General features: G+C 61.7%; 3 protein-coding genes across 7 annotated transcripts in view; 1 reads left to right on the top strand and 2 right to left on the bottom strand.

The window, feature by feature from the left end:
- Positions 1-544: 544 nt before the first annotated feature.
- Positions 545-8,346, bottom strand: LOC142032681 (uncharacterized). The gene is made up of 6 exons (XM_075031594.1): positions 8,075-8,346; positions 6,188-6,955; positions 2,763-3,200; positions 2,459-2,575; positions 2,059-2,144; positions 545-1,810 (listed from the first exon to the last, which is right to left on the bottom strand). Exons 1-6 carry the CDS (start codon positions 8,145-8,147, stop codon positions 1,736-1,738), a joined length of 1,557 nt encoding a protein of 518 aa, XP_074887695.1. The 5' UTR covers positions 8,148-8,346; the 3' UTR covers positions 545-1,735.
- A 135-nt stretch (positions 8,347-8,481) lies between these two features.
- Positions 8,482-12,412, top strand: LOC142032679 (deoxyribodipyrimidine photo-lyase-like). Its single transcript, XM_075031593.1, has 10 exons — positions 8,482-8,529; positions 8,694-8,979; positions 9,176-9,321; positions 9,467-9,649; positions 9,828-9,986; positions 10,320-10,518; positions 10,608-10,760; positions 11,040-11,161; positions 11,262-11,421; positions 11,604-12,412. The coding sequence occupies exons 2-10, from the start codon at positions 8,745-8,747 to the stop codon at positions 11,756-11,758; spliced, it is 1,512 nt and encodes a 503-aa protein (XP_074887694.1). The 5' UTR covers positions 8,482-8,529; positions 8,694-8,744; the 3' UTR covers positions 11,759-12,412.
- Positions 12,413-12,730: 318 nt separating this feature from the next.
- The window catches only part of RUBCN (rubicon autophagy regulator), a 28,115-nt gene continuing 24,896 nt past the window's right edge, over positions 12,731-15,949 (bottom strand). For all 5 annotated transcript variants that reach the window (XM_075031589.1, XM_075031592.1, XM_075031590.1 and 2 more), the window contains one exon: positions 12,731-15,408. In XM_075031589.1, coding sequence (XP_074887690.1) covers positions 15,245-15,408 — 164 coding nt within the window. In that variant the 3' untranslated portion in view covers positions 12,731-15,244. The remainder of the gene's footprint in view (positions 15,409-15,949) is intronic.

Here is a 15,949-nt window from a genome sequence, read left to right as displayed (position 1 = left end):
GCGGCGTGGGAGGACTCTTGGCCCAGCTCCACGGCGTAGGCAGAGCACGAGGATTTCTTTCCCAGCGCCCCATCAGGCGTCTGGTTTGGGGACCCCTTCCGGCAGGCTTTGCCCTGCTCCCCAGCTCCCTGCCTGGGTGCTAAGGGACCTCTCTTGGTGCCGATGGCTCCAACAAGCGACTCCAACAAGCCCCCAAAAGCCAGGCGGCATCCCAGAGAGCAAAGGGGCAACCCTGGGATGCAAGGGGCGTCCCAAATGGAAGCATCCTGACGAGCTGCCTGGGCTCAACCTCCAGCCCCAACCCAGTCTCTCCCAGCCCCTGCCAGCCGGCCAGCAGCCAGGCGATCCCAGGGTGACTTTCCCCATCCTGTCTGGCTGCTGGCTCTTTCCCAGCTGGGTGACAATCCGGGGGGGCGCAGGAGCCATCCCTGGGTTTGGCATCCCACAGCCCCATGTGCCCCCTCCCAGCCCTCCCCGTGCCAGGGCGGCGCGGGCTGCCTGCAAGGAGCAGGGATCAGCCGAAAATAACACCTGATGAGCAACACAGCTATTTTGCTAATTATTTCAGTTTTCAATCTCCAGGCGAGGTGACTTGCTTAGGCTAATAATTGCTTCAGTTGGATTTTATCTGGCTAATTAATCAGTTAATAAATGACTTTGCTGCAGGGGGACTGACGCTGCGGCCGTCTCCTTAGGTGGGGACTGGAAAAAAACAGGGAAGGAGCACAGCCCACGGGATTTCCACGGCCCCATGGGGTGTCATGGGGCAGAGAGCATGAAAGCAGGGACCCCCCCAGGCTGTCAAGGTGCCAAGCCATCCTTGGGAACATCTGCAGCAGCCCCTGACAGGAGGGGACAGCCCTGAGCCCATTTCTGCTGCGAAGCTTTTGGGACTCAGCCGTTTTTTCTTGCCCGTACCTCTGCTAGATGGCAAAGCTGAAAACTGGGGAAGGCAATTCGGAAGAAAAAGAAGTCATCATCTTTGCCACAGAAAACGTGGGATTTCCTTTCCTGCCCAGCCCGTGTTGGCATGGGTGTGTTCCTCTGTCAGCAATATTGTAGGTGAGCTGGGGACAGATGGTGTGCGGGGTCTGGCTTCACTCGCCCTCTGTGCTGCAGGGCTCAGGATCTCAGCTGGACCTGGGACAGGGCTCAGGTGGGAGAGGCGGGCTCTTTTCCTCTCCTGCCTCCTTCCCAGAGCCACCCCAGGCTCCATCTTGGCCCGCTCTGGATGTGAAGCAGCCGTGGAGCATCTCTTAAAGACTTCGGGCACCGCAGCCTCCCCAGGTTGCAAACCCCAGAGGTCACCAGCTCTGAGCCCCCGAGTGCCCTGGGCACAGCAGTACCGGGGGGTCCAGGTCTCCTTGCTCTCATCCATCCATCCCCAGGGTGGCTTTTGTGGCTGAGCCATCTCAGTCCCAGCTGTAAAAGCCCAGCCCCTGCAGGGTCCCCTCCTCCCAGCCCCCCAGCAGCACTGGGGGGGGGGGGTCCCATGGCTGGTGCAGTGTGGTGGGAGGGCTCAGGGTCTACAGATGGGCTGTGGAAGGGGCAGGGGCACCCCAGCCCACGGGAGGCACTGGGGGTCCTCTGGGGGTGTGCAGTGAAGGTCAGGGGGTTCCCAGATTCAAGGGGAGCTGTACAGGTTACCCCGAAGGGCTGCGCCGCCGTGGAGTGAGGAGCTGGGAGAAGAAGGCTTGCCAGTCCACGCGGGTGCCGGCCAGGCGAGGAGCAGCAGTCAGGTCCTCTTGTGCCCTCGCCATTCCACTGCCAGGCCAGCAAATGGGAACACCGTCTGTAGGTCACTGCGGAGCTGGGGGGAGAGGACAGCCGTCAAATCACACCGGAGGGGGTCTCCTACTGCCCGCTCCCCACCTAGGAGGGGCCTGATCCTGGGCCGCAGCAGCCAAAGGAGCGGGTCCCCTTCATCCGAAAGGCGTCTGGATGATATTCAATGCGAGACCCAGCTGTTCCCCTCCTGCTGGCTGGCTGTCCCCCTCCCTGGCTGGCTGAACCACGGCTGGCAGATGCAAAGTGATACCCCCTCCCAGCACACCTCACCTTGGACAACACCAGTTCCCGCACCGTGGTGTTCCGCAGGTCCAAGGGGACAGTTAGCCGCAGTGACAAAAAGAGGTGAGATGCACCTAAGGACAAAAAACAAGGCTCTGGTTATTGCCCTTGAATCTTGGGCTATGCCAAAGGATCTGGGGGTCTCTCCCCAGGATCACTGGCACAGAGATGGGACATCCTCCCAGGTTAACCATGTCATGGACACCTACACCGTCAGGAGAACAGCCCTCCACCTGTACAGCAAACCACACACCCCACAGAGCATCAATGCCCCATATTGAGAGCACGGCAAAATCAGCGGGGCTCCAGGACCCTCCACACTGGACCCTGGAAGCCCAAAGCCACCAGTGCTGAGGGGGTGGCAATGCCCACGGGGCACTGCACTTACTGGTGTTGGACGTGGCGGTGGAGCAGACGGGCGGTGTTGTTGATAGGTCTGCAGGGGTGCTGAGGGTAACCTCTGGGGTCTGGGTTGAGTTGGCGGCGGGAGAAGAGGGCTCCATGCCTGGGCAAAGCAACGTTACATCAGCACTGTCTACAGAGAGGTGCACAATGCTCCTACAGCTGCGGTCAGACCGAGCCTAAACGAAGCCATCTACATGAAGCCACCCAAGTACGTGCCCAGCATCCCCATGGGGATTTGTCACCCTGACCATGTCTCGGCCCTCCAGGCGCTCCACAGCTGCACTCACCCGTGGCTGCACTGGAGGTCTCAGGTGCTGTCGGGGTGCCTGGGACCAGCCCCGTGGTCATGGTGGAGATGCCAGGGGTGGCCGTGGTTCCCTCTGGCTGGCTGGGAGCAGGAGTGCTCCCATGGACCCCCGTGCTGGTATCAGGGGTGGCCGTGGTGTCTGACGGGGTCGTCGAGGGCTCGGCCGAAGCAGCTGTCGGTGCTGGTGTGGTGGGAGGAGGCATGGTGGGAGTGCTGCTGGGCCCTGGTGATGTGCTGGACCTCTCTGGGGTGGAGGCTCCAGTTTCAGGGGTGGAGGCTCCAGTTTCAGGGCTGGAGGGAAGGACTGTGGCTGCAGTGGTGGAGGTGCTGGTGGGCAGCAGTGCTGAGGTCTCCATAGGTGTTGAGGAGGTAGGGTGAGCTGTGGACATGGTGACTGTCACATCCGTGGCAGTGGTACCTGCAAAGAGGCTGGAGAATGAGGCACGCAAGGGCTGGCGGTGAAAGGCTGAGACCATGGCTGTGCCAGGGATGGCGCAGCATCACCACCAGCATGAGCTCCCTGAGGGACCCAGAGCTACGCATCAGCCACGGAGCATTGGGAATGGGGATTCACTGTCCTTGCAGTGATCAAGCATGTGGATGACCTGAAAGGCAACATGATCATTGGCAAGGCAGGCTACGTAAATCCCCCAGCCTGACAAAGCAGGAACAAGCCATGGGTATCGCTGGTCTTGGGGCAGAAACTCCTGTAGGCAGCAGCGCTAAGACCTGTTCCACCACCTTCACACATCCCTGGAGGAAGCCAGACAAATGCATCCGACGGGAAGAGCCATGCAGGAACTGGTGAGCGTGAGACAAGCTGGAACGGCAGCAGCAGCAGTTTACACAAACCTCTCTGCTGCAGATAGGCAGGAACTGACAGCGCTGGGTGTAAATAATGGCAGTGGGGAACCAGCCCCACAGAGGGGGGCCAGAGAGGAACAAATCCCAGCTTGGAGCTCAGGGCCAAGTCATTAGAGACCTGCTGCGACCCACAAAACTTCTGCCAGGGGGCTTAAGGGACGTGGGAGGGCCGTCCTCTCTGCCTGCACAGGCCCTGTGCTGGGGCAGCCTGCTGTCCCTTGGGGAAGCCCAGGCATCTGTAACACTCTCCAAAAGGATGCACAAAACAGCCTGGCTGTCTGGGTCTCAATCAAGGGGTCCTGCGAGGTGACAGCTTTGAGATGCCAGGATGGATTCCCCAGTGGTCCCAGAACAAACTCAGTGAGTCTGGGGCTCTGCTTACATGGGGATAGAGAACTAAGCCACCAGCTGCTGGCTGCTTTCAGCCAACCCTACCAGAAACTCCCGAAGTCTGTAGCAGCCGCTCCCTCCCTGAGCTGCTGCAGGCAGCAGCTGGTTAAATAATAAAGTGGAGAAGGGCAAAGGTCTGATCCCAACCCATGCCCGGGTGGGTGTCTGCACTGAAGGGCCTCATCCTCACACAAAGGAGAAGCTGTAAGTCCACCTCTGCTACCCATTTAGCAAACAGCAAACAGCACCCGCAGCATTTCACCCCCCCACACCCCGCAGGCGCCTGCTGCAGATGAGGCACCCCGTCACCCCGGGGAACTATGCTCCCCACTCCCCACCCGCCCCACGGAGAGCATCGCGTCCTGCTCAGCCCTTACCCAGCGCGAGGTGCGGCACGAGGCCAGCGAGGCTCAGCAGCAGCAGGGGCAGGGGCAGCCCTCCTCTCTGCCCGGCCATGTCCAGGCAGGCGGGAGCCGATGTCCCCCCCCAGGCACGGCTCCGAGCGCTCCCCACAGCCCTGGCACTGGGGTTTCCGGGTCTCCTTTGCCCGGCAGAGGAGGAGCATCCAGGTGGGTCCTCAGGCGTTGGCAGCGAAGAGGGGATTTCCACCTGACACGGACGCTCCCAGGGATGGGTGCAATGCCGAGCAGACATCAGCTGCGCCGCTGGACCCAGGGCAGCCATGAGCAGCGGGCAGGGCAGGCCGGCCGGGCCACGACTGCAGCAGACCAGATCCCTTCAGCCGGGGATCGTGCCGTCCTCTGCCTGCTGAAGGGACGGCGACAATGGAAAAAAGCCCAGGGAAGCAGCCAGGCTGCCTGGGACCGTCCCGGCGTTCCGCCACAGGGGTGATGTTCAGTGACGGCTCCCAGCACCAACGCCCTCAGGAGACAACAGCCCGCTCGCTCTGAGCTCGAGGAACTGGCGGAGAGAACAGGCGGCGCTCAGGAAGGGCGTGCTCCAGGCCGAGGGTTTGTCCCCTGGGCTGTCTGTACAGGCATCACTTCCCCATATCGCAGCATGTCCCGGCTGAAGCGCACCGCTGACAGCCAGAGCCGCTTCCTTCTTCTCGGGGTCAGGGACAAGACCAGTCAGTCAAAGGCACCCACAGGCACTGGGCCAGGGTACAGGCGCTCCGCAGGCAGACAGGCCCGCTGGAGGACTGCCAGGGCACAGCCACCCTGCTGCTGTACAGGCTGCCCGCTGCCAGGGCACAGGCACGCTGAGGGCATCACCAGGGTACAGGCGTTCTGCTGGGGTGCTCTCACACCGTAGGCATTAGGCCGGGGTACAGGTACTTTGGCAGGATACAGTCTCTCTACTGGGGTACGGGGACACTGGGGGGACGTGCATGGCCAGGGGCACCGGGGCAGGGTACAGTCTCCCTGCCAGGTTCAGGTGCACAGAGGGGGGTGTCGCCAGGGTACGGCTGCAGCCGCAGGGTAAAGGCTCCTGGGAGAGCCACCAGGATACAAATCACACTGCTGGGACACAGGTTTCTAGGAAGGCACACTGCCAGGGTACGGCTGCCTGGGGGGACTGCCGGGGTACAGCCATATTCCTGGGGTACAGTCTCACTGCCGGGGTACAGCCACACTCCCGGGGTACAGTCTCACCGCCGGGGTACAGCCACACTCCTGCGGTACAGCCACACTCCCGGGGTACAGTCTCACCGCCGAGGTACAGCCACACTCCTGCGGTACAGCCACACTCCCGGGGTACAGTCTCACCGCCGGGGTACAGCCACACCGCGGGCTCACAGCCGCCCCGCTGCACCCCCAGCGCGGGGCGGGGATGCCACGCCCCTTCCCGAAGCCCCGCCCCCTCCCCGGCACTCACGGCAGACACGTCCCTACCACAGGCCACGCCCCCCCGGCTTTCCCCCGCCCCCAGCCCCGCCCCGCGTGGGCCCCGGAGCGCCGCGCCGCGGTGACCCGAGGCCCGGGCCCGGTGCCGCCGTCCCCGCCCGGCAGCGTGGGGTGTGAGGGAGCGCCTGGGCACGGGGAGCGGCGGAGGACCCACCCGCCGGCCTGCAGAGGCTGGAGACGAGGCGGCTGCTGCAAGGCGGGGGTTGGAGGGCAGGCCGTGGGAGATCCCACGGGGGTTTGTCACCCTGCCCCTGCCCCACGGGTGCTCCGTGGCTGCACTCACCTGCGGCGGCAGTGGAGGTCTCAGGTGCTGTCGGGGTGGAGGTACCAGGGGTGGTCCCGGCTGTGGTCCCGGCTGGCTGGCTGGGGGCGGAGGTGCTCCCGGGGACCCCCGTGCTGGTAACGGGGGTGGCCGTGGTGTCCAGTGGGGTCGTCGAGGGCTCGTTCGAAGTGGCTGTCGGTGCCGGTGTGGTGGGTGAAGAGGTGCTGCCGGTCCCTGGGGATGTGCTGCCAAGCAGCGTGGTCACGGCTGGCTCTTGGCGGGTGCTGGTGCCAAGCGTGGTGCCCACCCAGGTGGAGGAGAGAAGAGAAGAGGGGGAGGGAGGCAGCGGGCTTGTTTTGACTCCAAACGAGCTGACAGCCAGGGCCGTGCTGGTCCCCACAGACGTGACAATGGTCGTCTCAGCACAGTTGGGTGTTGTGGCCATGAGGGTTGGAGTTGGGGTGCCGGTGGTGAGCCCTGGCCCTGTTGGGGTGGGGTCAGGCTGCACCATGGTGCCAGCGGGCGACCCAGGAGTGCTGCGGGCTGTGCTGCCCCTCGCCTGCGGTGTGGTGATGCTGGAGGCTGCCGCGCTGCTCCCGCGAGGCGTTGCATCACTGGCTGTGAAGGCATCCGTCAGCACCTCTGGGGCGGAGGTTTCAGGGCTGGAGGGAGGGATAGTGGCTGCGGTGGTGGAGTCGGTGGTGGGCAGCAGTGCCATGGTCTTCGTAGGTGTTGAGGAGGTAGGGAGCATCGGGGACATGGTGACTGTCACATCTGTGACCGTGGTCCCTGCAAAAAGGTGGGAGAGTGAGGCACGCAAGTGCTGGCATTGAAAGGCTGAGACCATGGCTGTGCCAGGGATGGCGCAGCATCACCACCAGCATGAGCTCCCTGAGGGACCCAGAGCTACGCATCAGCCACGGAGCGCAGGAGTGGGAGTGAGGATTCACTGTCCTTGCAGTGATCAAGCATGTGGATGCCCCGAATGGGAACGTGATCATTGGCAAGGCAGGCCACGTAAATCTCCCAGCCTGACAAAGCAGGAACAAGCCATGGGTATCGCTGGTCTTGGGGCAGAAACTCCTGTAGGCACCAGCACTAAGACCCATTCCACCACCTTCACCCATCCTTGGAGGAAGTCAGACAAACCTGTCTGACAGGAAGAGCTGTGCAGGAACTGGTGAGCGTGAAACAGGCTGGAACGGCAGCAGCAGCAGTTTACACAAACCTCTCTGCTGCAGATAGGCAGGAACTGACAGCGCTGGGTGTAAATAATGGCAATGGGGAACCAGCCCCATAGAGGGGGGCCAGAGAGGAACAAATCCCAGCTTGGAGCTCAGGGCTAAGTCATTAGAGACCTGCTGTGACCCTGCTCTGCGGGGGGTTGAGGGACGCAAGAGGAGGGGACCTATGGCTGAAGCTCAAGGGTCGCAGGAGGTACAAGCACCAGGTTTATTCCCTGTGCTTGGCTCAACGCTGCTCTTGCTTTGTGTCAAGTGCAAACATCAGGATGGCATTTGCAGTTTTCCAGGCCCGCAACATCCCAGTGATACTGCCATCCGGGCAGGGGGGTGTTTGGTGCTGCTGGGTAGGTCGTAGCAAAGGCAATGAGCCCCGCAGGGACCAAGGTTCAGCAAGGGGGTCCAGCTGGGACCAAGGTCTTCTCTGCCCAGACAGAGACACACATGAGAGGCAAAAGAAATAAAGCCAAGCTTGTCGCTCTGGTATTGCAAAGCGCAGCTCTGTTCGCTCACTGGGATGGGGCTGGGATGTCAGAGAGCAAACAGCACCCGCACTGTTTCACCTCTGTGGGTGAAGCCATCCTGGGGCCACCCACCGCCCAGGGGACCGATGCTCCACACCCACCCCCCACCCCACCGATAGCACCGCATCCCACTCAGCCCTTACCTAGCGTGAAGTCCAGCACGGCAAGGCTCAGCAGCAGCAGGGGCAGGGGCAGCCCTCCTCTCTGCCCAGCCATGTCCAGAGCCAGCACCCTCAATCCACGGGTGGTGAAAGGTCCCTGCACCCGGGGGATGCAGGGCGAGGGGATGGTGCCAGCGGAGAACGACACTGCGGAGTGACGGCTGAAGGTGGCCGGAGCCGCTTCCTCATTCCAGGGGACAGGGAGGGGAAGCACCGGCGGGCACTACAACCCCCTTCCCGGGGGCCGGTGCTGCGCCGATGTCCCCGGCGCGCCCGTGGGCGCGCCGGGGACATCGGCGCAGCACCGGCCCCCGTGTACAGAAGGGGCGGTCCCAGGTGCTGGCGCCACGCCCCTTCTCCAGAAACCACGCCCATCGCCACGCCCCTTAACCACGCCTCCGACTTGTGTAACAACCGGAGGGCAGCGTGGCTGCCGGGTAGGGACCGGGAACCGGGGACCGGGAACCGGGGACCGGGGACCGGGGACCGGGGACCGGGGACCGGGAACCGGGGACCGGGACCTCCCGGGCTTTGGGGGCGGACCGGGGACCGGGATGGGCAGAGTACCGGCAGCTCAATACGGTTCCTTTTCCTCTCGTAGCGGCCGAGGGCAACCACGCTGCTCCGGGCGCTGGCCCGGGCAGTCCTAAGGATGCGGCGGGGACAAGGGAAGCGAAAGGCCGAGGTGAGGGAGCTGCCACGCGTGTCTCGGAGGAGGAAGGAGGAAGAGGAGGAGGCGGTGCAGGAGGCCCGGCGGAGGGCGGCCCCGTCCGTGCGAGAGTTCAAGTACAACAAAAAGCGGGTTCGCCTCGTCTCGCAGGGCTCGGACCTGAAGGCTGATGCTCGGTGCATCCTTTACTGGATGTCCCGGGACCAGCGGGTGCAAGGTGCGAACCGGCTGGCGGAGGGGGCCGGGAAGCGGAGCTCCCGTGGGTGGCAAAAGCCTTGGTCCCTTCCCACGGTAGGCCTTGGAGCTGGTCCCCCCTCTGCGAGGGGGACTGGGGGGATTCCTCTTGTGAAACCCCATCTCCATCCCCTCAACAAAGCGTCCCCCCGACACTGCCCCGTGCGCTTTCTCCCCAGATAACTGGGCTTTCCTCTACGCCCAGCGCCTGGCCCTCAAACAGGAGCTGCCTCTGCACGTCTGCTTCTGCCTGGTGCCCAAATTCCTGGATGCGACTATCCGCCACTATGGTTTCATGCTGAGGGGCTTGCAGGAGGTGGCCGAGGTACGGCCGCTGTGGGGATGCCCACGTTGGGTGGGACACGGCTCGTGGGGAAAGGGGGAGGCAGATCCATCCCTTCAGCAGATGGTGGTGGGATGGGGTCTGCAGAGCCATGAACCATCCTGTAGCCCTTTACCCCTCACTGCAGGAGTGCGGAGAGCTGAACATCCCCTTCCACTTGCTGCTGGGCTACCCCAAGGACGTGCTGCCCACATTCGTGGTGGAGTATGGAGTGGGCGGGCTGGTGACAGACTTCTGCCCCCTCCGCCTCCCCCGGCAGTGGGTGGAGGACGTCAGGGAGCGGTTGCCAGAAGACGTGCCATTTGCACAGGTGGGTGCCCGCGCTCTGGGAGGGGAAAACTCTGGCTGGTGAGATGTGGGAGAAACTTGTCTCCTGCGTTTCGTGCCTGCAGAGGTGCGCTGGAGTGACCTGAGCAGGGAGCGTGTGTGTCATGTCATCAGGACCGTTTGCTTCTGCTCACACCCTTCTCCATTGCTTTGTTTCCCAGGTTGATGCCCACAACATCGTGCCCTGCTGGGTTGCCTCCCCCAAGCAGGAGTACAGCGCCAGGACCATCCGGGGCAAGATCCATGCTCAGCTCCCTGAGTTCCTCACCGAGTTTCCCCCCGTCATTCGTCACCCATATCCCCCCTCCTGCCCGGCAGAGGTACCAGCAGGAGACACCTCCACACCCACTCGCAGCCAGTCCCAGAGAGTTTCACAGCTGCTTTGTGATCCTGGGGGGGAAAGGCAGGGGATGGGGACAGTGACCTGTCTGAGGTCACACACAGGCGCTGTGGAGATGGGGATGCCCTGGGGAAGGGAGGCTCCCACCTCTTTCATTCAGTTCCCACATCTCTGCTGTGCAGGGCTGGTTAAGAGGAGGAGGCTGGCACAAGCTGGGGACTTGCCGGCTGGGGACATCCAGGGGACATAACACTTGGGGCATCTGGCTGAAGAGCATCTGCAAATGCACTCACGCTGCCTGGTCGCCACCCAGCCCATTGCTTGGGAGGCCTGTTATTCCAGCTTGCAGGTGGACCGCACCGTGAAGGAGGTGGAATGGGCGACCCCCGGCACGGCTGCGGGGCTGGCTATGCTGCAGTCCTTCATCGCAGAGCGGCTGAAATCCTTTGGCTCCCACCGGAACGACCCCAACAAGGCAGCGCTCAGCAACCTCTCCCCGTGGTTCCACTTTGGTGAGCGTCCCAGGCTTCCCACTCTGCAGCAGGACCGAGCACGGTGGCTTGGACCGGCAGACTGACTTGCTCCCTCCCCACGTCCCCAGGCCAAGTTTCCACGCAGCGAGCCATCTTGGAGGTGCAGAAGCACCGGGGCAAGTACAAGGAGTCGGTGGACGCATTTGTGGAGGAGGCCGTGGTACGGCGAGAGCTGGCTGAAAACTTTTGCTACTACAATGAGAACTATGACAGCGTGCAAGGTAGCATCCCAGGTTGGGTGGGCAACGCTGGGGGCCAGGCTGGCACCCAATTGGTCACCCCAATTTGGCAATCCTATTTCTGCTAGGAGAGGGGCTGTGGGGGCACTAATGTGCCATCGTTTGGTACCTTCTGGAGGTAGGACAGGAGCTGTCAGATGCCCTCTTCAAGGCTGGTGCCTCCAGGGCACAGTGCCCTCAGTAGCCCAATTCCCCATCCCTTCCTCAGGGCCCTGCAGGAGCGGGTTCCTCAGTGTTGCTCCTCATCTCTCTTCCTCACAGGTGCCTACAACTGGGCACAAACCACCCTGAAGCTCCACGCCAAAGACAAGAGGCCTTTTCTCTACAAGCTGCAGGAGCTGGAGCAGGGGACCACACATGACCCGCTCTGGAATGCTGCCCAGGTAGTGTCCCGCATCTCCACTATAAAATGCTGAGCCTTTTCCCGAGGGGCGGAGGTGAGCTGGCACGAACTGACCCCTGCGGCTGTCCCTTTCCCCCCAGCTCCAAATGGTCCGGGAGGGCAAGATGCACGGCTTCCTGCGGATGTACTGGGCCAAGAAGATCCTGGAGTGGACCCGCTCCCCTGAGGAGGCCCTGCAGTTTGCCATCTACCTCAATGACCGCTACGAGCTGGATGGGAGGGACCCCAACGGATATGTAGGCAAGCTGCAGGAGGGTGGCACGGAGCAGGGGGCCTTATCTCTGATGGCCGAGGCCACTGTGGGTGGGGGCGGCTCTCTGCAGACAATCCAGCCCATCCTGCTTTGCACCCACATCCCACTGGCTCTCCAGCTGCCTCTGAGCAAGGGGGAGAGCTGACGTTCCATCCCCTTTGCCCGGCAGGCTGCCTTTGGTCCATATGCGGCATACACGACCAGGGCTGGGCAGAGCGGGCCGTCTTCGGGAAGATCCGCTACATGAACTACGCCGGCTGCAAGCGCAAGTTCGACGTGGGCCAGTTCGAGCGTCGCTACAGCCCCCGCACGCTCTCCCAGTGACGGGTACAGCGCGCCTTGAGATTGCTTGTGCCCCTCTATGCTGGGGGCAGACATGCCTTTGCCAAGGTGCCAGCTTGCACCTTACACCATGGGCCAGGGATCGCCCCGGGTGCTGTTGGAGAACTCACTGGAACAGCCGCGAGCCCCAGGGTTTTGCAGGTCTCTCTTCTCTGCCATCGCCCCCTGCTCGAGCTGCTGCGCTGGGGCAGCTGCTGGAGCCCCACGGGGCTGTGCAGGGCCCTCCTGCTGCCATGGGTTTGCTGGCAGCTGCAAAAGCCCATCCTCAGCATGCCCGTGCCTGCCAGAAACCTTTTTTACAACCACCATGCTCAGGAGTAAGCGCAAGTTGCTGTTGCTGCTGCTAACCTCAGCTTAGAGTTAGGCTGGGCAGGGCTTTTCTGGGGAAAAGCCCCCAGAAACTGGCTCCTCATGCCATGCTGCCTGCAGGGACGCCCTGCTTTGCTCCACGCAGAGCCAGCGCTGTGCTGGGCTTGCACGTGCATCCTTCAACAGCTGTTTTAAAGTTTACAGTTTATCGCCTGTGTCTGTGGTGTTTATGGGGCGATGCATGACAATGCTGCAAGGGGAGAACTGGGCTGTGTGGGACCAGGATGCAAGCAGTGATGGGGCAGCCGAGGCCATGCCCCGGGCCCCTCTGCCAGCAGCAAAGGCAGGCTTAGGAAGGGGACAGGCATTAGACAGCCCCTTTCTCAGTGGCTTGTACCTCCTGCCCTGAGTCCTCTCAGCAGTTTGCAGGGGGAGGCCACAAACCAAAGAGATTAGTCAAGGGCTGGTGACAATAACCCCCTCCCAGTGACAGCTGGTGACGCATCACCAGTTGCATAAGTTGTCCCCCCACTATCTCCCCCCCTCCCTGCCCCAAGGGCCAACAGGCACTGCAGCGCTGACCCCAAGGGGGGATACACACCGTTACCCCACCTGAAACAATGCCACAAGACACCCAGGCCCCTTATTAACTTAGTTTATTAGGGACGGCATTTTCATTGCTGTGCAATAGTCCCATGGGGAGGGCTCCAGTTTGGTGGCCGGGGCAGCCCCTCGCTCTCCCTTACAAAGAGCCCACTGCCTTGCCCAGTTCCAGTGTTACTCTTAGCGGTCAGTGCTGGGCAGCAGTGTCAGTACCGGGCACAACCCCGCCCTGGAGACCTCTTGCCGGGTTTGCAAGTCTTGCTGCTTCCAGACAAAGTCCATGGCAGAGGGTGGAAACCACAAATAAGCCAAAATCCCTTCCCTCTTCTCTAAATGTACTCAGTGCTTCTAGAAAGGGACGCAGGCAGCCTCTCAGCTGCTGTCCCGTGACATTAAAGTGCTTCAAACAAAACAGGGTGGATGGAGGTGTGCTGCTGAGGCAGCTCCAGGGAAGGGGGTGCCAGCTCTGGGCAGCAGCGGGAGGGCTCAGCTTGGGGTTGGGGACAGGCAAGACCAAGGCGGACCAGCGTCTGGCAGCCCCAGGGCTTGCAGAGACAGAGAGCAAGTGGGAGAGAAGCTGCTCCCCTATGGAAAACAAGCAGAAGCAAGACAGGAGGAGGCAAAAACCCCAGGGGAGTGAGTGAGGAGCTGAACCCCCTTTCCCAGGCTAGACCTGGCTTTGTCAGGATGCTGCAGAGCAGGGGAGGGATACTGCCATGCAGCAGCCAGGCCCCCAGCAGTGAGGCTTGCAGCCACCTTCCCTGACCAAGCCCTGAGGCCACGTCTCCTGGTCCCAGCCTCTCTCAAAACCCCCCAACCCTGCCACTCCTGCAGCGACAGCCCACAACGGGTCACGTCCCAGCCTCAAGCCAGGGCACGCACTGCAAAAGCCATTGCCCCTAGATGCCTTCTGCCAGTGTATTGCTCCCCAGTCCCTCAACACCCTTCTCACACGTACACAGGCCACACTGTCCTTCCAAACACCCCACTGCCACCCCACATCCCACACATGCTAAGGTGGTGCTGGACACTCACCCGTGCCATGGGCTAAAGCATCCTCCTGCGATGCAGAGGCACCTCCTCGACCGACCGGTAGCCCTGGAGGGCAGAGCTCACCTTGTACCACCGGGTGCAACCCTGTGGAGCCATCGGTCGTGGCAGGCAGCTCTGCATTGGTGAGGGACCAACCCTTTGCAGCACCTTAGTGCCAAACCCCTCTCCCCCGTGCACCCCCCATTGCATGCAGGTTGCCTGGCCACCCCGCTGCACCGCAGACGGGAAGCCTTGACGCTTTGCCTGGCTCAGGGACCCCTCTCCCAAGGGGACCAGGAGATCTGCTGGGAGAGGGACACCTGGCAAACGCCAGCCCCATCCAGGGGTGAGCAACCAGGAGCAGGACAGCCCTGGAGGTTTTATACCAGTGAGTCCTAAACAGATCACACATCCCCTAAAGAGGCATTTCAAGTAGCACCTCCTTTGGGGGGAACACACAGTTAAAAATACAAACAACTGCATTAAAAAAATAAAACCAAATCCAGCAGATTAAAAAACAAAAACCCAACCTAAAAGAACAAACCGAGACAGAGGCTCGGGGGATGCAGTCAGAGGGCTGAGCCTTCACCCACATCCTGACAGGTCTCGGGCAGGAGGCAGCTGCATGCAAGGCAAGTCCTGGTGCCACCAGTGATGTCCCACGTCGCCCTTAGAGGAGGACATGTCCCCCCAGGAGGACAGACTGGCAGCAAGAGGAGGAAGCAGGGTGGGAAGCTTCACTTACTGCACCCTCCGGCCATGGGGATCTGCCTCCGCTGAAAGCCCAGCAGCACTGGTCCCCTTGTGCGGCTGCTCCGGGAGCAATGCCCCTCTGCAGCACAGGCTGCGGGCAGAAGGCAGGGAAAGCAGCTCAGCACAGATGGCACGGAGAGGTAAGGCAGAAATCTGGCATTTTCACCATTGCCACCTCCTCTGCTCTGATTCTGGAGCGAGAGCAACTGCTCTCTGCCAGTGTCCCAAGCCAGATTTGAGAAAGGGAGCTGTTAAATATACAACCAACCCCAAACCCCTACCCTCCCTCCATGCACACAACCCACAGCAGCAGGACAGGGGACTGGAGGACTCAGAGAGCCGATTCCCCCCTCCAAGGAGTAGACATGGCCAGAGCTTCCTAGTATACAGCTGATGAGCAGAAAACGCTGACCTCCCAGGGGACCCTGCCAGGGGACAGGGCACAGGGACTGGCAGCAGAGCCCTGCCTGGTCCAGCATGAACAACTGCTCAGAAAAGGCCCCTGTTCTGCCTGCAGGACAAGCAGGAGCAGCCACCTTTCCCCAGGCAAAGGCATCGGAGAGTGTGAGCAGTACCTGGAGCAGACCTGGACGATGGAAGATACCCCTTCCCCAGCCCAGCACTACTGCACAGGGGAAAACAGATCCCTTCAAGACAGCGCTCCAAGCCTCCTGACAGTCCTCCTCATCTCCAGTCCACGTGGCTCAGTCTCTGGTGATGAAGGCCACGCACATAAATAAACCCATGATCTGCTCCTCCGCTGCAACATGCTCATGTGGCTGCCACCGCCTCCGGCTGCTCCAGCTCGTCTTCATAGTCCGAGACATAGGACTCCATGCTCTGCTTGGCCAGCAGCTCTCTCCGGGCTTGAAGCCGCTCACAGCGGGGACAGCGGGTGGACTTGAAGCAGGATTTGTGGTAGCAGGCTTTGCACTCTGCGGGAGAGAGCATGGGTGAGAGCTGGCAGAGGCTGACACAGAATGCCTGATGCTCCACACCCCGGGGAGGGATGCTCCAGGCTTGTCCAGGAGGACATTTCAAACCAAAGCCGTGGCAGAACAAGTGCCAGAAGTGGAGGTCCAGCACTGTTCTAGAAGCAGCAAGAAGTCATGCTGCAGGGTCCCGGCACTGGCTTGCAAAGCCTTTGGGAGCACAGGGTAGAGGTTTACTGCTCTGCACAAGGTCCCTCCCCAAACTTTCCTGATTCTCCAAGGAAACAGTGACTGCCCCAAGTTTGCTCTGGCACTGTGCCGGCCAAACCAAGGCTTGCATGTTGTCGGGAGCCATTTCAAGCCAGTTCAGAGGTTGGTCCCAAGCTGCAGGGCCAAGCTCTGCTTGGCCATTAGTATTGGACATTAACAAGGATGACTCCTGAAGGGGCCCAGGGATTTCTTGGCAGGCAGGAAGAGCACAGAGACAGTCTTCAGGCTCTCTCTGCTCTACAAGGTCAGCTCCAGCCATTGAAGCAGGGGCAGG

This window comes from Buteo buteo, chromosome 7 (genome assembly GCF_964188355.1).
Source record: "Buteo buteo chromosome 7, bButBut1.hap1.1, whole genome shotgun sequence".
NCBI classification, from domain to species: domain Eukaryota; kingdom Metazoa; phylum Chordata; class Aves; order Accipitriformes; family Accipitridae; genus Buteo; species Buteo buteo.
The sequence above is the reverse complement of the archived record's forward strand: the minus strand, read 5'-3'. Positions and strand labels throughout refer to the sequence as shown.

What these genes read in the sequence shown, in the direction of transcription:
- LOC142032681 (XM_075031594.1), bottom strand. Translation starts at nt 8,147, where the DNA reads ATGGCTGGGCAGAGAGGAGGGCTGCCCCTGCCCCTGCTGCTGCTGAGC. An exon ending in GACCTCCAGTGCAGCCACGG is followed by an intron (nt 2,576 to 2,762) that starts GTGAGTGCAGCT and finishes TGCTTTGCCCAG; the next exon opens with GCATGGAGCCCTCTTCTCCC. An exon ending in GGGAACTGGTGTTGTCCAAG is followed by an intron (nt 1,811 to 2,058) that starts GTGAGGTGTGCT and finishes CTCTCCCCCCAG; the next exon opens with CTCCGCAGTGACCTACAGAC.
- LOC142032679 (XM_075031593.1), top strand. Translation starts at nt 8,745, where the DNA reads ATGCGGCGGGGACAAGGGAAGCGAAAGGCCGAGGTGAGGGAGCTGCCA. An exon ending in GAACTATGACAGCGTGCAAG is followed by an intron (nt 10,761 to 11,039) that starts GTAGCATCCCAG and finishes TCTTCCTCACAG; the next exon opens with GTGCCTACAACTGGGCACAA. An exon ending in GGACCCCAACGGATATGTAG is followed by an intron (nt 11,422 to 11,603) that starts GCAAGCTGCAGG and finishes TTTGCCCGGCAG; the next exon opens with GCTGCCTTTGGTCCATATGC.